Source organism: Bombus pascuorum, chromosome 12, assembly GCF_905332965.1.
Source record: "Bombus pascuorum chromosome 12, iyBomPasc1.1, whole genome shotgun sequence".
NCBI lineage: Eukaryota > Metazoa > Arthropoda > Insecta > Hymenoptera > Apidae > Bombus > Bombus pascuorum.
The window spans coordinates 2,508,078-2,525,991 of record NC_083499.1 but is presented as its reverse complement, the minus strand read 5'-3'; the positions used below and the strand labels follow the sequence as shown (position 1 = coordinate 2,525,991).

Genomic DNA, 17,914 nt, shown 5'->3' with positions numbered 1-17,914 from the left:
GAAATAGGCGATTTCTCATGCGTGTTTTTTTATGTTAGAGCATTTTTCCTTCAAATTGGAATTATGGGCTTCAATGAAAATAGGATTTCAGAATATAAGATTACAATATAGATAACTATCACTATTCTATACTACTAGAATATTTGGAGATTTCTACTATTTAAAAATAGTAATTTATCAATTACACCAGATAATAGCAACATTTTATACAAAATATTGTTTAAGTACCTACGCTATGTAACTTAAAAATGGCACACCCACACGTTCACATTTTGTCGATATTATTTTCCCTTTATTATTATTTATTAGCGAACTATCTGTATAAGATAAAACCAAAGAACAGGCTTAGAGAAAGTTGAAAAGACCAGAGTACAGCAGTTAATAATAAAATAAGCAGATTAGTTTCGATGCAGAGCATGTGTATGAAAACGCGAAGAATATGGTAGGACGTGTAGAAAGAAATGTAAACCCAAATCCTATTTCTAAGCCGAAAAATCCGGAATAAACTAAGATACCAAATTATTTGTAGTACTTGATCTCGCTCATATTACATTCTTCCAACTTGCGATCCGTTCTAGATGCCTTTACTACACTGTATTTCGTGATCCATTCCTTTGTTTCCATTTTGTTTTCGTCCTAGTTGCAGGAACTTTTCTATCGCGCTATATTAGATTTTATTATACCAGCCAGTTTGTGGTTCCTTCCAGATGTTACCCACCTATTGGTCACCTACTAAACCATTTGTATCTTGTATCAACATACAATTAGTTTATTTATAATGATCATTGTTCGGAATTTTGAGTGGCCGTCCGTTTATAACACAGACAGGCCCAATCCCTTCTTTAGGAAATTCCGAATTACATGTCCTCCCCGAGCTGTAAACCTAATGACTCCGAGGTCAGGTAAAAAACCCCGGGAAAGGACCAGCCGGAAGGCATGATGGACAGATGAAACCCAACGGCTGGTAGGGAGAATCAGCAACGTAGGAGGACAGTTCATCAACATTCGTACCGTGCGGGTGAAATACTTCACTTCTAACAAGATCCTACCACCGCCGTGTTCATAACATTAAACGTTACTTTTATACAACAAGTGTAAATAAAGTGCTAGATTGCACTAACACTCGATCTATTAAACCTCCTCCACCATGAGCGTTAATTCATTCGAGGTACGCGATATCGATCGATCGGTATGATCTGACCGGTTGCTCTTTAATGGAGAATTCGCAACAATCATGATCTTGTTCTCCTACATATAAATGAAATTCTTTTTAGACTCTCCTTCGTTAAAAATAACAAGTTTATAGGAATAGCAAAAATCACGTTCAAATAATCACTTTGTCCAAACGTAATCATTTTGATTATCATTTTCAAATAAAAGTTGCCCAATTAGTTGGTTGCAATGCAGCGGAAAGTATCGTTAGTTATCTAGGTTGTTTTGTGGTTGTTTATTGAAGGGTGCGGGGTATTTAGGGGATGATATTTAGAGGCAACAGAAAAGTGGTGGCTTTCGATCATGGTACTTCCCGCTACGAACACCTCTCGATGCCAGTATCGGTTATACACACTTTACCTGCGATACCAGGAGTACAAAACGTGGCCGGGGTGCGTTGAGGGACCGTTTTAATTATCCACCGAAGTAATTACAAGGGGCCGACGGACTATCGGTCGATAAGTCAAGAATCATTTCACCGATACTTCATATCTGTTCCGTTTCTTCTTCGCTTCATGTGTATAGAAATACACTTACTCGCGCGAAGTAAACTACTGGAACAACGCTGGAATACCTTCAAGTTTTCTATTCTTCTTTCCCGAAACGGCTTCTCTTCTTACTTAAAGGTTTTTCCGCATGCGAAAGTTTTAATTACCGCGCTGGATGGAAGTAAAAATTTCGCTGTTTTTATCCACCACGATATCTCTTAAGTTGCAACAAGATGTTTATGAAATTTCACAAACAGGAATCATATTTTAGTATCTTGGAATTTTTATATCGATCTTTCAGACGCTTAAGTGGAAGCTTTCTTTAGTTCTTATTCTCGTAACAGATTATAATTAATTCATGATTCGTGATATACAATCTCTATTCTACCTACCATAGAAGTATGTCATTAATAATAGTAATTCATAATAATACCACAGAGAATAATAAATCAAACTTTCTTCCTTCGCAACCAAACTACCCACAAATCGTTCTACACTCGTTTCAAACTTCTACGCCAAACTTTACCACACCAAAATCTTCCTCAACTTCCATTCTTACCATCGAAAAAGCACTATCATTGATCACCGCGAACGATAATAGAACTTCTCCTTTTAACCCAATCGTTTGCGAACCTCCGCGAGCTAATCTACGCTGCATGATCTTTAAATTTGTACATTTCGAAACAAACAACCCTCCGTACTCGCATCCAAAGAAGTATCGCTAACTATCATAGTAATTAACAAATCAACCTCCCTCTTCGTTCATCCGCACTACCCACGAACCAACCTCCGTTCCACAACTTTAAACTCGCACAACGCGTCCTGTCCAAACCAAAACTTTCCTCAACTTTCATCTCGTCTCGTTACTTTGCAACAATGTTCATCCCCGAATCCACGACGTGTACACGTATATCTACGATGTATAACGGATGTAACGTGTAGAGGGGCGATCGAAGGCGACGAAAAAGCGAGACATGTGCGAAAGTAAGGTGACAGGACGGATGGTAGACGTACGTAAGTACAGACATACAGACGGCCGATGTCGATGGTGGAAAACTCTCGGAGGCACGGAGGAAGATGAGGTCGGAGGTAACCCCACACCTGGCCGCACCGAAGGTAACATAAGAGCCCCTTTACCCCCCTCTTTTTTTTTTTTTTTTTTTTTAACGTGGGGAAATCCTCATGGACACCCTTCTCCCAATGGGAGTCGGGTAGTGTCGGACTCTTACCGACTAAAACCACCACGTGGCTGCTCGTACGCACAGGGAAGAGGGCCCAGGGGTATCACGGTTGAAAGTCTCCTGTAAGCCCTCCTCTCAGCGTCTTCCCCTCCTAGTGCGGAGGGGATGCTTCGTTTGTGACTCCCGGGGCAGCCAACCCCGGGGTCATCGTCATCTTTTTTGCCGGCTCCGTTGGGGGAGATGGCGGCCTCTCCCCGTTGCGTCTGCTGCTTTTTCTCGCGTCGTATTCTCTTGCCGGGTGGCCGGCTCGGACCCCCAGCCGCTCCGCCTCTTCGCGAGCATGATTCACCCGCAGAAGTCCCGGGCTGCTGCCCGCCTCTTCGCGAGCATGATCCGCCCGCAGAAGTCCCGGGCTGCCTCGTAGTCCGACCGGCTCCGTAGCAGCGCCTGAAAACACCAACACCACACGGAGTTCCAAAGCGGCACCCATCCCTGGGCCCTATCCGTGCCCAACGTTGCTTAACTTTCGTGATCGGACGGGAACGAGTGCACTCAACGTGGCTAGGGGCGTTGGTCCCTTTACCCCCCTCTGTTCTTTTTCCAACCACCTCTTGGAGCCTCCTCGCCGGCTGCTCGTCCTCCCGTGGCCACGATTCATCCTCTCGTATATTCATCCGTGGAACCGTGAATTCATTGGAAGGACAGTGACGAGCTTACACTTCTTCGTCGTCCCTTATCTACCTTCATAAAAGAGTCCCTTCGAGGTTGGGAGGCGCGGGAGAACTCAATTATGTCCCATGGGGTGAAGATTGACGACAAGCTTTTTTGCCTGGAACCTTCATTACGTAGGTAATTAAGAAGCCTGACTTTTGGATGACTTGAGGATGATGGTTACGTTGGATCTGAGAGGTGGAAAATTTAGGGTGGTTTTGTGATGTTGAATTTTCTAGGTATTTGTCGTATAGTATGACGACAATAATGTAATGTTTATTTCGGTTTCAAGTTGCACGGGAGTCATGTAACGGACTTGGTTTAGTAAGAATACCTTACGATTTGTCTTTTCTCCAGGTCGCAATCTTATCACGGTCTGTAATACTTGTTGTATGTATGGATGGACTGCAGTTTTTTTTATGAGAATTTGTATTTTTGTAAATACTTAGTTACGTAAATGGGAATTCAAGCAGAAAATTATTTCATCCACTGAATTAGTATTCATAGTGTCTAATTCTATAGTTGGAGAGTATTGTCTTTTTTGCGTTCAGTGAGTAATTTTAGTTATATCGTAGTTAGTTAGGACTAGTGTTTATATTTTGGTATATCTATGGTAATAAAATTTTGTTATGAGATTAGTTAATTGATGTGTACAATTGCTGTAAGAGAATATGTTGACGGTGGAGCAGGAAGTTAAATTAGTTTCCGTAAATTCAAGAGACAGTATTTGTTCTTAATGGTGGTTAGACTAGCAAGAAGTGTTTTACGGTCATTGAAGAGGCAAAACGATAGATTGCTTCGTCGTTTCTCATCGTTTTCAGACAACATTAAGTTATATCGTGTAGTAGAACTCGTGTCTAATATAGTATTTATAAATATTGAAATTATGAAATATAATAACAGTCGCATATAAACAGTGGTAACATCTCTTTCGCATTTCTTCCTTAAGAGCAACCTTAGTTTCCTTTAATATATTATACTAATTCAATACTTATCCTTCATTATTGGTGTGTTGTATGATTTTCTATTAAAACTATTTTACAATACCAATAAAACATCGATATTTTACGCCATGAAAACACAATTTAGATACAGAAGTCTCGAGCAAGAACTATATTAACCCTTCGCACTAGGAAGACTCCAGCAACGGCAACGTGTATGTAAACATATGTTCAGAATAGATAGATATTGCTTTAAGGTGATATATATACGATAATATATATACGATAATAATATATACGAAGGGCAAAGAATTATATTATCGTTAGATAGGGAGAAATATTTTTCCATTTGCTTCTCGATGCATTTTGCATCTTTAAAAAGAAAATCGAGAACCATAATCATTTCTCTGTTTTTCACACGCTTTCGAAGTCTTATCGATATTCTTCATCGTTTTGGAACATAACAGGAACTTAGAATCCCTCGGTCAATCCTCAATCATTAATTTACTAAACACTCATAACCTCAACAATCTCTGGCATGGCAACGTCTCCTGTTCTGCAAAGCTGTATCTTAATATTTTTGTAATCAATAAAAAAGAAAACAATTTATTTGTAATCTTCAGTTAAACTTTTAAGCAATTTTTATGTTTTTTCGGCCTTACCCATCACTAGTTTCTACACCGCGCTTCTTATCGTATGTTTCTCCCTTCAAGAGCAGTGGAGGAGAAATGTGTGTATAGTTCGGCCGTTGCTCTTATTTTTAGTGTACATTTTTTGGCTGACTTTTTAACATTGCATGAATTGCATCGCTGATCTCCCGACTCATCTCTGCTGCTACATGCGTAAGTACAACATGTGTACATGTATACATTCAAAGAAAATTACTTGTCATTTGAATGTCAAAAAAGAAAATTTTCCTTTTGTAATAAATTCTTTCGTAGAATGAGAATAAATATTTCCGTAAGAGAGTATTAATCCAATATGTAAGTTACTGATTTTTAATACTGATTTCTAATGTATATATATATTCTTAAGTTTTAACTAGATGAATTTCCACTAACTACATATATAGTTGATTATATTTATATAATACATTTGCTATATTTTATTACTTACCAATCAGGGTTTTGAATATTTCTATTGCTATTTTTTTTTCTTGAAAGTAAAATATAAAATTAGATTTATGTACATAAATGTGTTTGTAAAAATAAAATCTACATTATATATTGTATTAACTTCCCAACTGTTTATTTCTAACTGTCAGTTTTGACTTTAATCAAGCATAAGTTCATTTACATAGCAGTTGTTTTTTGATTATAATAAAGATTTTAATTTTTTCCTTTTATTATTTCAATTAAGTGTGTACAAGATGTAATAAAATATATTTTTACATATTCTCATATAGAGGTTATGTAGATAAATTTGTATTAGTTATTATATGTATATAATTTTTATTTATAAACATAAAGAACTAAGTTATATATTTCTAACACTTTTAGTACAGACCTACACTTATATTGTAATGTTTTTATCATGAAGAATTTTTCATTAATATGTACTTAATGTTTATGAGGTATTATAACTTAAATATTCTTTCTTTTATCTAGAAAAAGTTCATCGATCAAGTTTCTGGTATTGATAATAAAACAACAAATTCTCATTAATGTCGCCCATATTCCCTAAAGATGCGTCTTCAACTGAAATGTTTTTTCGAACTGTAAATGGAAGTAAATTAAAGCTCATTGATAAAAGTACAAAGGCTAGAAATGTAATGAAATTTGTTTTATATAAGAACATACAGTTGAATGTGAATAAAACTCTCCTTTTGTTATTTGTAACAGTAGTTTTATGGAAGACATTTAATATCTTCGTACCCTTTCTTGCATGTGTATTAGTATTGATACTACAACTCATCTGTTTTGTTGCTTCTGTAAATAAAGGTCTGTTAACTAATTATAATTACTATAAACACTTAATTTTCATTATGTTAATTTCAATATTTTATTTACAGATACACTAACAGTGATAGAATTTGTTGGTATATATACTGAAGGTAAAAGAATATTTCATGGTCCTAGTTCTTGTGAATTTATTCCCTGGGATATAGTGGTGGATATATTTATTAATGAAGTTATAACAGGAGTTGGTATTAAAAATTCATAATATGATATAGTAAAATAATTTATAAAAATATGTTATTTAAATAAATGAATATATGGTGTTTCAGCAAAAAGTATTGTATTATCTTACAATTATAATAAGAGATTCACTTGGTGGAAAAGATTCGATAAAATTAGTCCCTTTATTTCAAAATTTAATACCTGAAAGAAAATGCCTGGAATATATCTACGAAAAACTAGCTGGATTGATTGGACCCAAAAAGAGGAAAATCTAACTTTAACAGTGCCTGGCTCATACTGGCTGTGTCATAAGACCAACATATACAAATTTATTTTTAGGTATCACCGCACAAATAGGTAAATATTGCTAATAGTAAAGCATTAGTAAGAAAATAGATTTCTAATTTGTACATTTGCAGAAATATAAAACAATTTAATTATGGAAAAGAATTAATGAAAGTTATTAGAAAGATTATCAAAAATCCACCTTCTCAGAAACAACAATTTGGTACAAGTCATCTTTTAGTTACTTTCGGTATCCTTTTCTCGATGTGCAAGATAAATATAATTTTTAACTTGTCACTAATATTAAGTTTTTTGAACTTATTATTAAAATTTTCTTAACTATAATTCATAATACATAGAACATACACCATGGACTAGACAAGATAAAATGTTTGCATTAATGAAGTTTAGAGAACGATCAGTTGTAGCATTTTCTTGTGCATTTATATTAACTATAACACCCATTGATTCTTTAAGAAGAGAACAGAATTCAGAAAATATAATTTCTTCTGATCGTTCTTTAATCTATCAGAATGAAAGTTCAAATGATACATATGAATGTGAAAATAAAAATGAGAAAGAAAGTAAAAAATGTTTAAAGAATTCTTCTAAAGATGATTCTTCAAACACAGATGCGCAATGTGATAATACGCAAGAAATTTTAGCATATGAAAATAAAAACATTCAAGCAAATAATAATATAGGAAATACTAATTTAAAAAAGTTATTATTAAATGAAGAAACAGTAAAACAAACAGGTAACAGTGAAGATACAAAAAAATTCTGTAAACATTTAAATATGTCACCTAAACATAGTATAAAACTAAATGATAAAATGAAAGAAAGTAACGTTAACTATTTAGAAGATAGTAATATTAAACATCAATTATCGGATGATAAGATAAAAATCAATAACTGTAATATTAGAAAAGACAAAAATAATTCTGTATCAAATAATAGTAAAATGTTAAATGATAGTAGCGTTGTTGATGATATAAATACAGATTCTGTTAATTTGCCATATCAGTACTTGATAGAAAAAGAAATAGAAGCTACAAAGCAGAATATGTTAGAATTGAATGCAAAAGATATTACAAACCATATAGAAGCACATTCAGATATTACCAAAATACAAGATTTATCTTGTCCTAAGAAAAAGAACTATGTATTACATAATGTACCACGATCCTCTGATATTACAGATTTAGTAATGGAAGGATTAATGTTTACAATTCGTCAAGACCAAGATACTGTAGCAGTTATAGAACAAAAAACTAAGTTGGAGGTAGATGAAGTATTGGAAAATTCTGAAAAAATTGAGACAAAGGAAGGTGAAAAGTGTTTACGAAATTCTAGTTTACTTGGCTTGGAAAACTTAATAACAATGATTGAATTACCAAAAGGAAATGAACCTGGAGATAAATATCAAAATATAGTTAGTCAGAAACCTACTTTGACGAATCAGTCTACGAGAAAACACTTATTTAACAATGTAAAATATCCTTTAGCAAATAGTAAAATTAAAGAACAAAATAGTACAATTGAGTTAAAACACACGCAATTGTATCCTTTTAATAATTCTATTTCAGCTAGTACTAGTTATTCAAATAATGATAATTTAGATATTACAAATAAACGTCGCTATTCCGAAATATATGATAATTCTAAAGATGAAGAGGATGCGAAATTTATAAAATATAAAAATTTTAAGTATGAAGAAGAAGAAGAAGATATAATACCAGAAGCATTACAAGATGAAATATTTAAATTATCTACATTATCTCTTAAGGCAAATAAGTCTAAAGATAAATTAAACTTTATACCAAATAAAGATTTATTAATGGATGACGTTAATATTGAAGAGTCAATAAAATTTGAAATAGATAAGAATAAACTCAAATCTTATTTTAATAATAATTTACATCCCAAAAGATGCACAAAAAGTGATTGTTCAAATTCAGTATCTATTGATTCTCAAATAAACGAAGCACAAAAATTGCATAATAATGCAGTATGTGAAACTAAATTTAATGATACAAACAAGTACAAATCAAATGTTCCAGTAATTATCTCAAATCAAATTATTAGTCTAAATGAAATACCTTTGCCCTTACAGAAAATACTTAAAAATAAATTATCAATAAAACATAATTCCTTAAATGATAAAATTAAAATAAACAAAGATAATATTGAGATTCACGAGACACAACCAGGTCAAAATGCAAGTAGTATTTCCAATACACAATTAAAAAATCAAATTTTAAATAATCATACACAGACATCATCAAAAGATCATGAAAAATTTGTACAAGATAGTAGAAAAACATATAATGAAAGCATATCATCCTCAATATTAAAAACAGAAGAAAAATGTTCCAACAGTTCCAAGAACATCACGGAGTTAAAAGAAGAGAAATCACAAAACCAGAATAATTATATTGACAAAACAAGATTGTCATCAAATAAAATAAAAGATGTTACACAAGAATTTTATAAACAGTTTTCACATTTGCAGAAAGAAAAAACTCTAGCAAATCAAAAACGCCTTAGGTCAAGAAGAAAATCGTTGAATTATGCTAACAATGGTGAAATGCACATACAAATGGCCAAATTTTTTCAAGATATTACAAGAGGAGCCAAGGTTGTTGTAACACGTATAAGTGTAAATAAATATTCATAGTTTAATAATAAAAAATTTATCTTCAACAGTAGAAATATGTCAAATTTTCATATTTATCAACAAGTTAATTTATAGATTTAGTATTGTTATATTTAGAACACAAAACTTTCATATTTATCTATCACTTAATTTATACATTTAGTAGTAATAAAAATAGGATTTTTTGTACACGTATTTTATTCAATGACTAAATTGCAAATAAATATATATGACACTATCTAGAATGATTTATTTTAGCTTTCCAATAACTTGTTGACCCAACATGTCTTTTCTCGTTCAATTTGATCCATGACAGCTTTTAAATTATTCAACTTGTTTACAACATCTTGTAATTTAAAATCTAAATGGTCAAGGCACATTTCATTTTTATTAAAATCAAGATTCAGATATTTATTTTGACTCAAAATAAATGGTTCATTTGTTGCAGTTGATCTTTTAAACACCTTCAGCATCTGCAAAATATAATGTGTTTATAGTTGCAATAATTTTTTTTAATTTTAAAGCACGTAAAACTTAAGTCATTATTTCAAGTAAAAAAAAATAAATATAACAAATAAATTCATTATATAGATATATTTAAGATATAGAATCCATTATAAATATTTATTACATTTATCTCATTTTTTAATTTGATAGATTTTTGAAGTTCGTCGGCACATCGTGACGGATACCGTTCTCGAGCATCACATAATTCAAAAAGTGCGTCTTCGCACTGCTGTTCGACGTCGTCTAAAAGATAAAGATAAGGAGATAAACAATTCTTGCTTGTTTTAACCTTGTTCAAGTTCCTTGCACTTACCCATTATTGATAACGTTTAGACTGTAGTATCTCAATTAAAAATGATGTTATATTAACAGAAAGAAAATTTCCTCTCTAGTATTAATTTAAAAATAAAAATGAGCGATAATAAACGAACTTGTCTGTATTAATATCTTCAACGCCATCAAGTAGCAAATAATACTACAAGAAATTTAAACGGAAATGTTCAAATCAATTTGCTCCGTTCTCAATTTATAACTCTTTTTTACATAATAATAGTTTTATTTATATGATACTTTTTAATATATAAAAGATCACCTGAATGAAATACTTATATTTGATCTAACGTTTTTGTTTTCTTTCTTTTAAACTGACATCAATCTTGTTTTGATCTAACCTAGATAAACATTTATTTAATATCACTTTTACGTATATAATAATTTTAATGAATTATAATAAGCATTATATGTTAGAGAAATTCATTGTACTATAAGAAAGATATAAAGATTTCCATTTAGATGTGAATAAAAATGCTACTGTTTGTTGTAAATGAGTCGAATATTATATACTTTTCTTAATATATAATAGTTATTGATACAATATTATCAATGATATAAATATAATTCATTCGAATAATTAATAATTAAAATTATAATTATTGTGTCATTCGAAAGTTAAAATTAGTTCATAAGAAAATATTTAAATCAAAGGTTAACCATTTAATCAATTGATGATAAGTAAGAGATATAAATAACTATTTAAAATTTTGCTGAGTTGTCAGTATAAATAAAATCTTCAGGTCAACGGAAATTGTTATTACCACCTTCCGTCCGCGTGGCATTTATTTGATCCAACTTTTGCTGACATTGGCAAAGATACATAATTTGGGGTACATACCGCCATTAAAATTGTGAATGCCGTTATTTGCAGTGGCAAGAAACACATAAAACGTAAAAGTAGTAATTCTTTTTTCTCAGTGCAATAGATGTTACGATGAAGGAACATTAAAAGAGCCTCTTAGTGTTTTTAAAGTTGCTCGTAGAATATATCATATCTTTAAAATATTCATAGCCGATTGTTTAAATAATGGGGTACTTAAAGTCAATCGGTACCGTAATAATATATGTTAGTTTCTTCTTAGCTGTCATTACCTTTTTACCAGGTATACCCCCAGAAGCAGAATATTCCGAATATAGGTATGGTATTTATTTTATTATAATTTAATTGTCAAATAGGTAAAACAAATAATTATGATTTTTTACTATAAATATTTCAGTATGAAACTTCCTTGGGATTTACAAACACTAAAATCTGTAACAAGGATTCGACTACAAGATCCTGAAATATTATTCTCTGGAAAAATCAAAGGTCCAGAAGCTTTTGCATCGTTTAATGGAGAAATATATACTGGTATACGTGGTGGTTATGTTGTGCAAATTGAAGAAAATCGAATTAAGCCTATTGTAAAGTTTGGACAAAAGTGTGGTATGTTGTAATAATTATTAGAAAATATTTATATTAATTTATTTACATTAAATATTTATTATTATTTTTTCTTTGGAATTCTTCTACATATTGCTTTCACAAAGATAACAAATTTAATAGTTTAAATACAAACATACTCAGATAATAAAACTAGATTTTATTTAAAAAAATTAACAAAATTACTGAAATGTTTAAGTAAATGTATATCTTGAGTAAAAGTGGTACTTACAGATGGGTTGTGGCAAGAACAAAAATGTGGTAGACCTTTGGGTCTAAAATTTAATGATAAGGGAGAACTGTTTGTTGCTGATAGTTACTATGGTATTTTCAAAGTAAATGTTAATACACGACAGTACATAAATATAATCAACAGTTCTGAACCTATTGATGGAAAGATTCCAAGAGTGGTCAATTCATTAGATATTGCAAAAAATGGAGATATTTATTGGACAGATTCATCTATAGATTTTCCACTTCATGATTCAACCTATGCATTCTTAGCTAATCCGTCAGGAAGGTAAGTTTCAAATTTAGTTAATATAGTTTAGTTTTGTATTTAATAAGTGTAATATTTATATTTATATGTAAATACTTCTTTATTTAGGCTTATTCGATATAATGCCGCAACAAAAAAAAATGAAGTATTAGTAAAAAATATAGGATTTGCAAATGGTGTCTTACTAAGTGATGATGAAAGCTTTCTGATTGTACTAAGTAGTCTTAATTCGTGCATTATTAAATATAATATAAAAGGTTCAAAAGCTGGACAAAAAGAAATCTTTGCAGAAGGTTTACCTGGTCTACCTGACAATGTACATAGTGATGGGCAAGGAGGCTTTCTAGTAACTTTTATTTTTACTGTAGATCCTGAACATCCTCTTTTAGCTCAATCTCTGATACCACATCCACATATACGGAAAATGTTATCAAGACTACTTTATTCAATAGAAGCTCCATTTAAATTATTGCAAGATATTTATCCAAATTACTATTCGGAAAGAGTTTTATATACAGTAGGTTCATTTGAACTTTCAAGAAATATATTATTAAAGAGTGATTCAATAATACTTAGGATGGATAAAACAGGAAAAATTTTGAATGTTTTATACTCAGAAGATACAGATATTACTGAAATTTCTAGCGCTTATATACATAATGGATATTTATGGTTTGGTTCTCCTTGGAAGGAATATATTATGAGGGTCCCATTGAAGCAAGCATTCCCAGATTTAGCACTTAATACGAAACCTTCAGCTAAGAAGGAGCAAAAACAGGAAGAACCGCTTTTAACAGTTTCAGCTACACCAAATATTAAAGTAGAGGCAAAATCGACAAAATCAACTGTTAAAAAAGAAGCAACTACAAAACTACCTCCGAAATCAACTGTTAAAGCACAAACAACACAAAAACCAAATTCAGATGCAACAAGACCAAAGGAGACCATACAGAAGTCTACAACATCACAACCTACTACCACCAGTTCCACTACCACTCCAAAACCAACAACATCATCACCCAAAGCATCTGAAAAATATTCAAAGGAAATTAAGAAAGATAAATCCAATTCACAAGTTAAACCTGAAACATCACAACAAAGCAATGAAGCAAGAATAAAAACAAAATCTGAAGATTCTGTCAAAAAAAATGATCATGAAACTCAGACTGCAAAATCCAAACCTATGAAAAAAAATGAAGATTCTACTAAAAAATAAACCAATGTGTACAAGTTGAAACATCAGTCCAAATTTAAATTAATACTCATTGTATTATTCTATTCCATGTTAAAAGTTCTACATATTCCAAACATATCGATTTAATTGTTAGGTTTTATGAAATTATAACGTATATATTTCATACACATTTCATTCTTTTACCGGTGTAGGATTTAGCTTTTACTTATACTTTCTAAACAATGTTCCAAAAAAGGTGATATTTAAAGAATTCTTTTATTTTATTATATATTAGTTTTCATATGTCAGATCTGTATATAAGATTAGGAATGGTGTTGTTTCTGTAAAACATTCCATATTATGATATATATACTAATATAATATTTAATATAAACACATACATATATACTGATGTATATATATGTATGTGTATGTATGCATTTTGTAAATTCTGATTTTATTTAACTGCATAATGAAGATAAGGTCCAAATAAAAAGAAAAGAGAATCCATTTTGTTATAGGCAGTTATATTGTTTTGATATGAATTAACATTCCAGAACAAATTGTATAATAAAACTATTAAAATAATTGTTCTATAAATAAAATAATTTATATTAGAGATCACATTTGCTTATAAATTACACATTTAATTAAAATGTTTTCTGTGATTATAAAGATATCATGTGTGAATCTTCCATTAAATTTTTAATTTCTATTTTTGTATGTAATCTAGGATATTTTTCTACTTCGAGTATAATACATATTATACACAATATATGTTTGAAAATAACAATAATGCATTACTGATGCAAAATGTTTGCAGATATATATTTGTCTTTAACTGGGTATTATATATGCAGATTAATTTTGGACATAAATGGTGTTAAACAATGTTCTTAATTTTATATAGAATTTGGTAAGGTTGTATAACTGATATAAAAATAAATGTTTGCTTTTTTAAATATTGTCTTTTACTTCTATGATTTCGGTTATTGCTTCTCCAGGAACAAGCTTAAAATTTGAAACCTTTAAGTACATATTTAAGACTACTATGTTTACTATTACTATAAATATTTTTAATATATTACAAAAACGTATATCAGCTTTTTTAAAATTAAGATTTATAGAATTAGAAGAATTAAAAACCTGTAGTTAAATATTAAGTTGTTGTGCTATAAAAGTAGGCAGTATTGATTTCAATTTATTATTTAAATTCTGTTGGATTCGCCATAAAATCGTAGGATTTTGAACAAAATGCCAGTGTCCATTTCTTTTATTTTGTGCCCATTTCTGTGCTTTCAATAAACACTTATGATAGCTTACGATGTCTTTATCTTGTATTAATGTCTTTGGAGAATCTTTTGCTACTATAGCAAAACCAAGTTTTGCTAATTCTTCACCAATTTTTATTTGTTCCTATAAAATTTAATATTGTGAATTGGTGAACTGAAAAAAAGAGCAAGCTTAACAATTCCTATTTACCTTATTTCGCTCTATAGATACTATACAAGTTACATAGTCTTTTTCTGTGGTTAAAGGTATGAAAGTTATTTCTTTTCCACTAACAATTGTTTGCAACCAACTAATACCTAAAAGTATATTTTTTATTTTATTAGAGTAATACATTTACAGATGTTTAATTCATTATTACCTACCATTAGCTGTTACATCAAGACCAGCTACTTTAATTGGTAAATATGTTGGACTACTTAGTCGAGGCAAAGATATTAATGGTTTGTGATCAACCATTAAAAGTGTACCATAACTAGGTTCTATATGTATCACAGTACCTTGAAGTTGAACTTTTCTTTGTAAAAAGCGAGATGGTATGCTGGATGGTTTTCTAAATTTAGCAAACTAAAAATACAACAATAAAAGATACAAAACGTAGAAATAAATGAAACATTATTAGTATTTATTATACATACAGGTCTAATTCGATAGAGTGCAATCACTAAGCTCATACTAGCAATTCCATAACTGAATATCTGAAATTAAAAATCAATAAATATAATTATATTATATACATAAAAATAATGTTTGTGTGTAAAATAAAATGTAGGTTAGAACATACCTTCAACGTCTTGGTATCTGTTTCGCTAAAAATGATAAATCTTTCTAAAATAGTTGGCTTTTTCTCTGACATTATTGCTTTTATTTTTTCTTTGAAGGTTGTATGGTACCTGAAATACGTCTATATGAAAATACTTTATTGCGTATATATTTAATGAAATATTTAATCATCAGTTATTTCTACATAAATTCTTCGACTATGAAAAGCTTAAAATAGCGAATGTTCGTACATTTCTCATATGAAAATGTTTAATTTCGCAGATACGTATATAAAATTTTAAATTAACATAAAAGATACAAACATTTACGTATTATTTAGTTCCATTAAGATTAATATTTCTATGAGAAATATATTATTAATAATTCATATTATACCAAGTAATAATATTGAAATTAAACCTAATTTAATGCATGAAATAACGCTTTAAATAATTTATGTATGTATCAAAATTAAATTTCGACGAAGTGATATTTCTTTATAAAATAAAAATTATTTTAAATAAATGATACAATATGGTTTTATCAATTTTTCATATATAAATTTTGTATGCTGTATAAGAATTTATGCATTCTGTTAATAATTATAAGAGAAATTTTTCTTCTTTTTACACAAATATCTTAGTTAACTTTCATATTCACATATCTGACATGTGTGAGTCGGTGCATTACGTTGACATAATACCGGAGCCAAGGTGACAAGCGGCTATATTAAAAAGATTATCGATAGAACTTCTTGAATAAATTGAAAACGAAAAGCTCGTGAAACAATAAGAGCAAGTAACTCACGAAAAAATAATCAAATTATTAATAATTTACAATATATTTTAAAAATGTTTCGTGATGGTCAATATTTGGAAGTAATTAAGGTATCTCATTTAACAGCTGCTAACAGCTGTCAATAGACGATCTTGCATCTGCACAAGTAAAACAGAAGCTGTGTTCGTAGGCTTCGAATGATTGTTTAGTTACAGCTGTTGTTACTGTTCAAGAGAAGACTATCAAAATTAAGGAGAAAAAGGTTTCAACTAATAAATGGCTTGATCTTGAGGATTGGGTGGCACTATATAAAATTTTGGAGAAAGCAATTTTGCGCAATGTTCAAACAGAAGGATCGCCTCAAAATTTTAAGAAATGCAAATGTAAAAAATCTACTCGACAATTGGAAATCACGTAAGCAAAATCATTTTATGTTCGATATTAATTTCAATTTTACTTAAGTTATGCTATTTTTCACATATATTTATTTATATGAAATATAAATAAAGTAATTTATATAAAAATTATATTAATTTTTAATATTACATATAAAAATATTGCCTTTAACCTATTACATTACAATTTAAAAAATATGTACATTAATGGTTACATCATGATATATAATTATTGTTAGTTATTTACATAGATATTTTTACAAACTATAGATATACATTTGAACCATCAGAAAGTATAAAAGATGTTACATCGTTACCTACTATTAGAGTAAATGTTTCTCCAGCAAAGAAGAAATTAGAAAAATCGGAATTACCCAAAGTAACAATAGAGAAAAAAGATATTTTGAATCAGATAACAGAAAAGCCAGTCAGGAAGACTTCCAATCATATACATCAAAAAGATAGTAAGAATACTTTACTCACAAAATCAGGAAACAATGATTTAGTAGTGAAGGAATCGATTAACACAAAAAACGAAAGAGTTAAAAGATGTCTACCAGTTGACAATCTGGGAAATGATATCTTAGAGGAGTATGTACCAAACGCACCTGTGACGAAAAAGTCATGCACGAACTTGAACTATATACCAAGTAGAAAGAGTACATTGGAACAAATCCAAGTATTTTCAAATGAATATTCTCCTATAGTATCGGATAATAAGAGCGTAGCGGACGTAGTTCGATATGTACCAAATTCCATGGATTCATCAAAAGTATCTTATGAAACGTATGAACCTAGTGGTACAACCATTCTAAAACATCCTGAAGAATACATTCCCAATTCAAAGGGAATTAAAGCATCTATCGAGGAATATTATCCAGATTTTACTAGTAAGACAATGAAATTTGATGATAGTTATGTGCCATCAAGTGTTCAACTAACTAACGAAAATTCGAAAAAGTTACTAGAAAGGCACAAAAAATTACAATCAGAAAAGCACACGTTAAGATAAAAATCTTTAAAATGGACATGAAATACATAAAATATATGAAAATCAGAATGATATTTATAATAAATATAAATATTTTTTAATCTTACTATAATAACTTTCGACATCATGTTAATGTAATAATAATGTATAATTTTAATAAAAAAAT

At 30.2% G+C, this 17,914-nt stretch overlaps 5 protein-coding genes and 1 long non-coding RNA gene across 16 annotated transcripts; 3 read left to right on the top strand and 3 right to left on the bottom strand.

Annotated features, from left to right (window-relative positions):
• Positions 1–4,829: 4,829 nt before the first annotated feature.
• LOC132912493 (uncharacterized) lies at positions 4,830–5,231 on the bottom strand. The gene is made up of 2 exons (XR_009659218.1): positions 5,196–5,231; positions 4,830–5,103 (listed from the first exon to the last, which is right to left on the bottom strand). It is a non-coding gene; the product is annotated as an uncharacterized LOC132912493 (long non-coding RNA).
• Positions 5,232–5,238: 7 nt separating this feature from the next.
• On the top strand, positions 5,239–9,835 carry LOC132912476 (myb-like protein D). 5 transcript variants are annotated; one of them, XM_060969913.1, is made up of 7 exons: positions 5,240–5,375; positions 6,141–6,473; positions 6,545–6,675; positions 6,761–7,010; positions 7,073–7,188; positions 7,298–7,696; positions 8,141–9,835. In XM_060969913.1, the coding sequence occupies exons 4-7, from the start codon at positions 6,865–6,867 to the stop codon at positions 9,616–9,618; spliced, it is 2,139 nt and encodes a 712-aa protein (XP_060825896.1). In that variant the 5' UTR covers positions 5,240–5,375; positions 6,141–6,473; positions 6,545–6,675; positions 6,761–6,864; the 3' UTR covers positions 9,619–9,835. The 5 variants fall into 5 exon arrangements, with proteins under 5 accessions (XP_060825892.1, XP_060825894.1, XP_060825896.1 ...); XM_060969909.1 differs by having other exon boundaries at positions 5,239–5,375; positions 7,298–9,835; XM_060969911.1 differs by having other exon boundaries at positions 5,239–5,375; positions 6,545–6,679; positions 7,298–9,835.
• LOC132912490 (uncharacterized) lies at positions 9,824–11,316 on the bottom strand. Of its 2 annotated transcripts, none has more exons than XM_060969942.1 (4): positions 11,202–11,316; positions 10,418–10,775; positions 10,229–10,347; positions 9,824–10,070 (listed from the first exon to the last, which is right to left on the bottom strand). In XM_060969942.1, the coding sequence occupies exons 2-4, from the start codon at positions 10,419–10,421 to the stop codon at positions 9,852–9,854; spliced, it is 342 nt and encodes a 113-aa protein (XP_060825925.1). In that variant the 5' UTR covers positions 10,422–10,775; positions 11,202–11,316; the 3' UTR covers positions 9,824–9,851. The 2 variants fall into 2 exon arrangements, with proteins under 2 accessions (XP_060825925.1, XP_060825924.1); XM_060969941.1 differs by having other exon boundaries at positions 11,095–11,224.
• A 116-nt stretch (positions 11,317–11,432) lies between these two features.
• On the top strand, positions 11,433–14,495 carry LOC132912480 (adipocyte plasma membrane-associated protein Hemomucin-like). Its single transcript, XM_060969921.1, has 4 exons — positions 11,433–11,574; positions 11,655–11,863; positions 12,095–12,380; positions 12,468–14,495. The coding sequence occupies exons 1-4, from the start codon at positions 11,465–11,467 to the stop codon at positions 13,573–13,575; spliced, it is 1,713 nt and encodes a 570-aa protein (XP_060825904.1). The 5' UTR covers positions 11,433–11,464; the 3' UTR covers positions 13,576–14,495.
• On the bottom strand, positions 14,470–17,361 carry LOC132912485 (uncharacterized). Of its 6 annotated transcripts, none has more exons than XM_060969937.1 (6): positions 17,241–17,361; positions 15,608–15,716; positions 15,462–15,521; positions 15,189–15,390; positions 15,016–15,122; positions 14,470–14,949 (listed from the first exon to the last, which is right to left on the bottom strand). In XM_060969937.1, exons 2-6 carry the CDS (start codon positions 15,677–15,679, stop codon positions 14,686–14,688), a joined length of 705 nt encoding a protein of 234 aa, XP_060825920.1. In that variant the 5' UTR covers positions 15,680–15,716; positions 17,241–17,361; the 3' UTR covers positions 14,470–14,685. The 6 variants fall into 6 exon arrangements, with proteins under 6 accessions (XP_060825920.1, XP_060825916.1, XP_060825915.1 ...); XM_060969933.1 differs by lacking the exon at positions 17,241–17,361 and adding an exon at positions 16,276–16,350; XM_060969932.1 differs by lacking the exon at positions 17,241–17,361 and adding an exon at positions 16,246–16,338.
• LOC132912484 (uncharacterized) lies at positions 16,337–17,902 on the top strand. The gene is made up of 3 exons (XM_060969931.1): positions 16,337–16,472; positions 16,553–16,776; positions 17,028–17,902. Exons 1-3 carry the CDS (start codon positions 16,437–16,439, stop codon positions 17,767–17,769), a joined length of 1,002 nt encoding a protein of 333 aa, XP_060825914.1. The 5' UTR covers positions 16,337–16,436; the 3' UTR covers positions 17,770–17,902.
• The last annotated feature ends 12 nt before the right edge of the window (positions 17,903–17,914 follow it).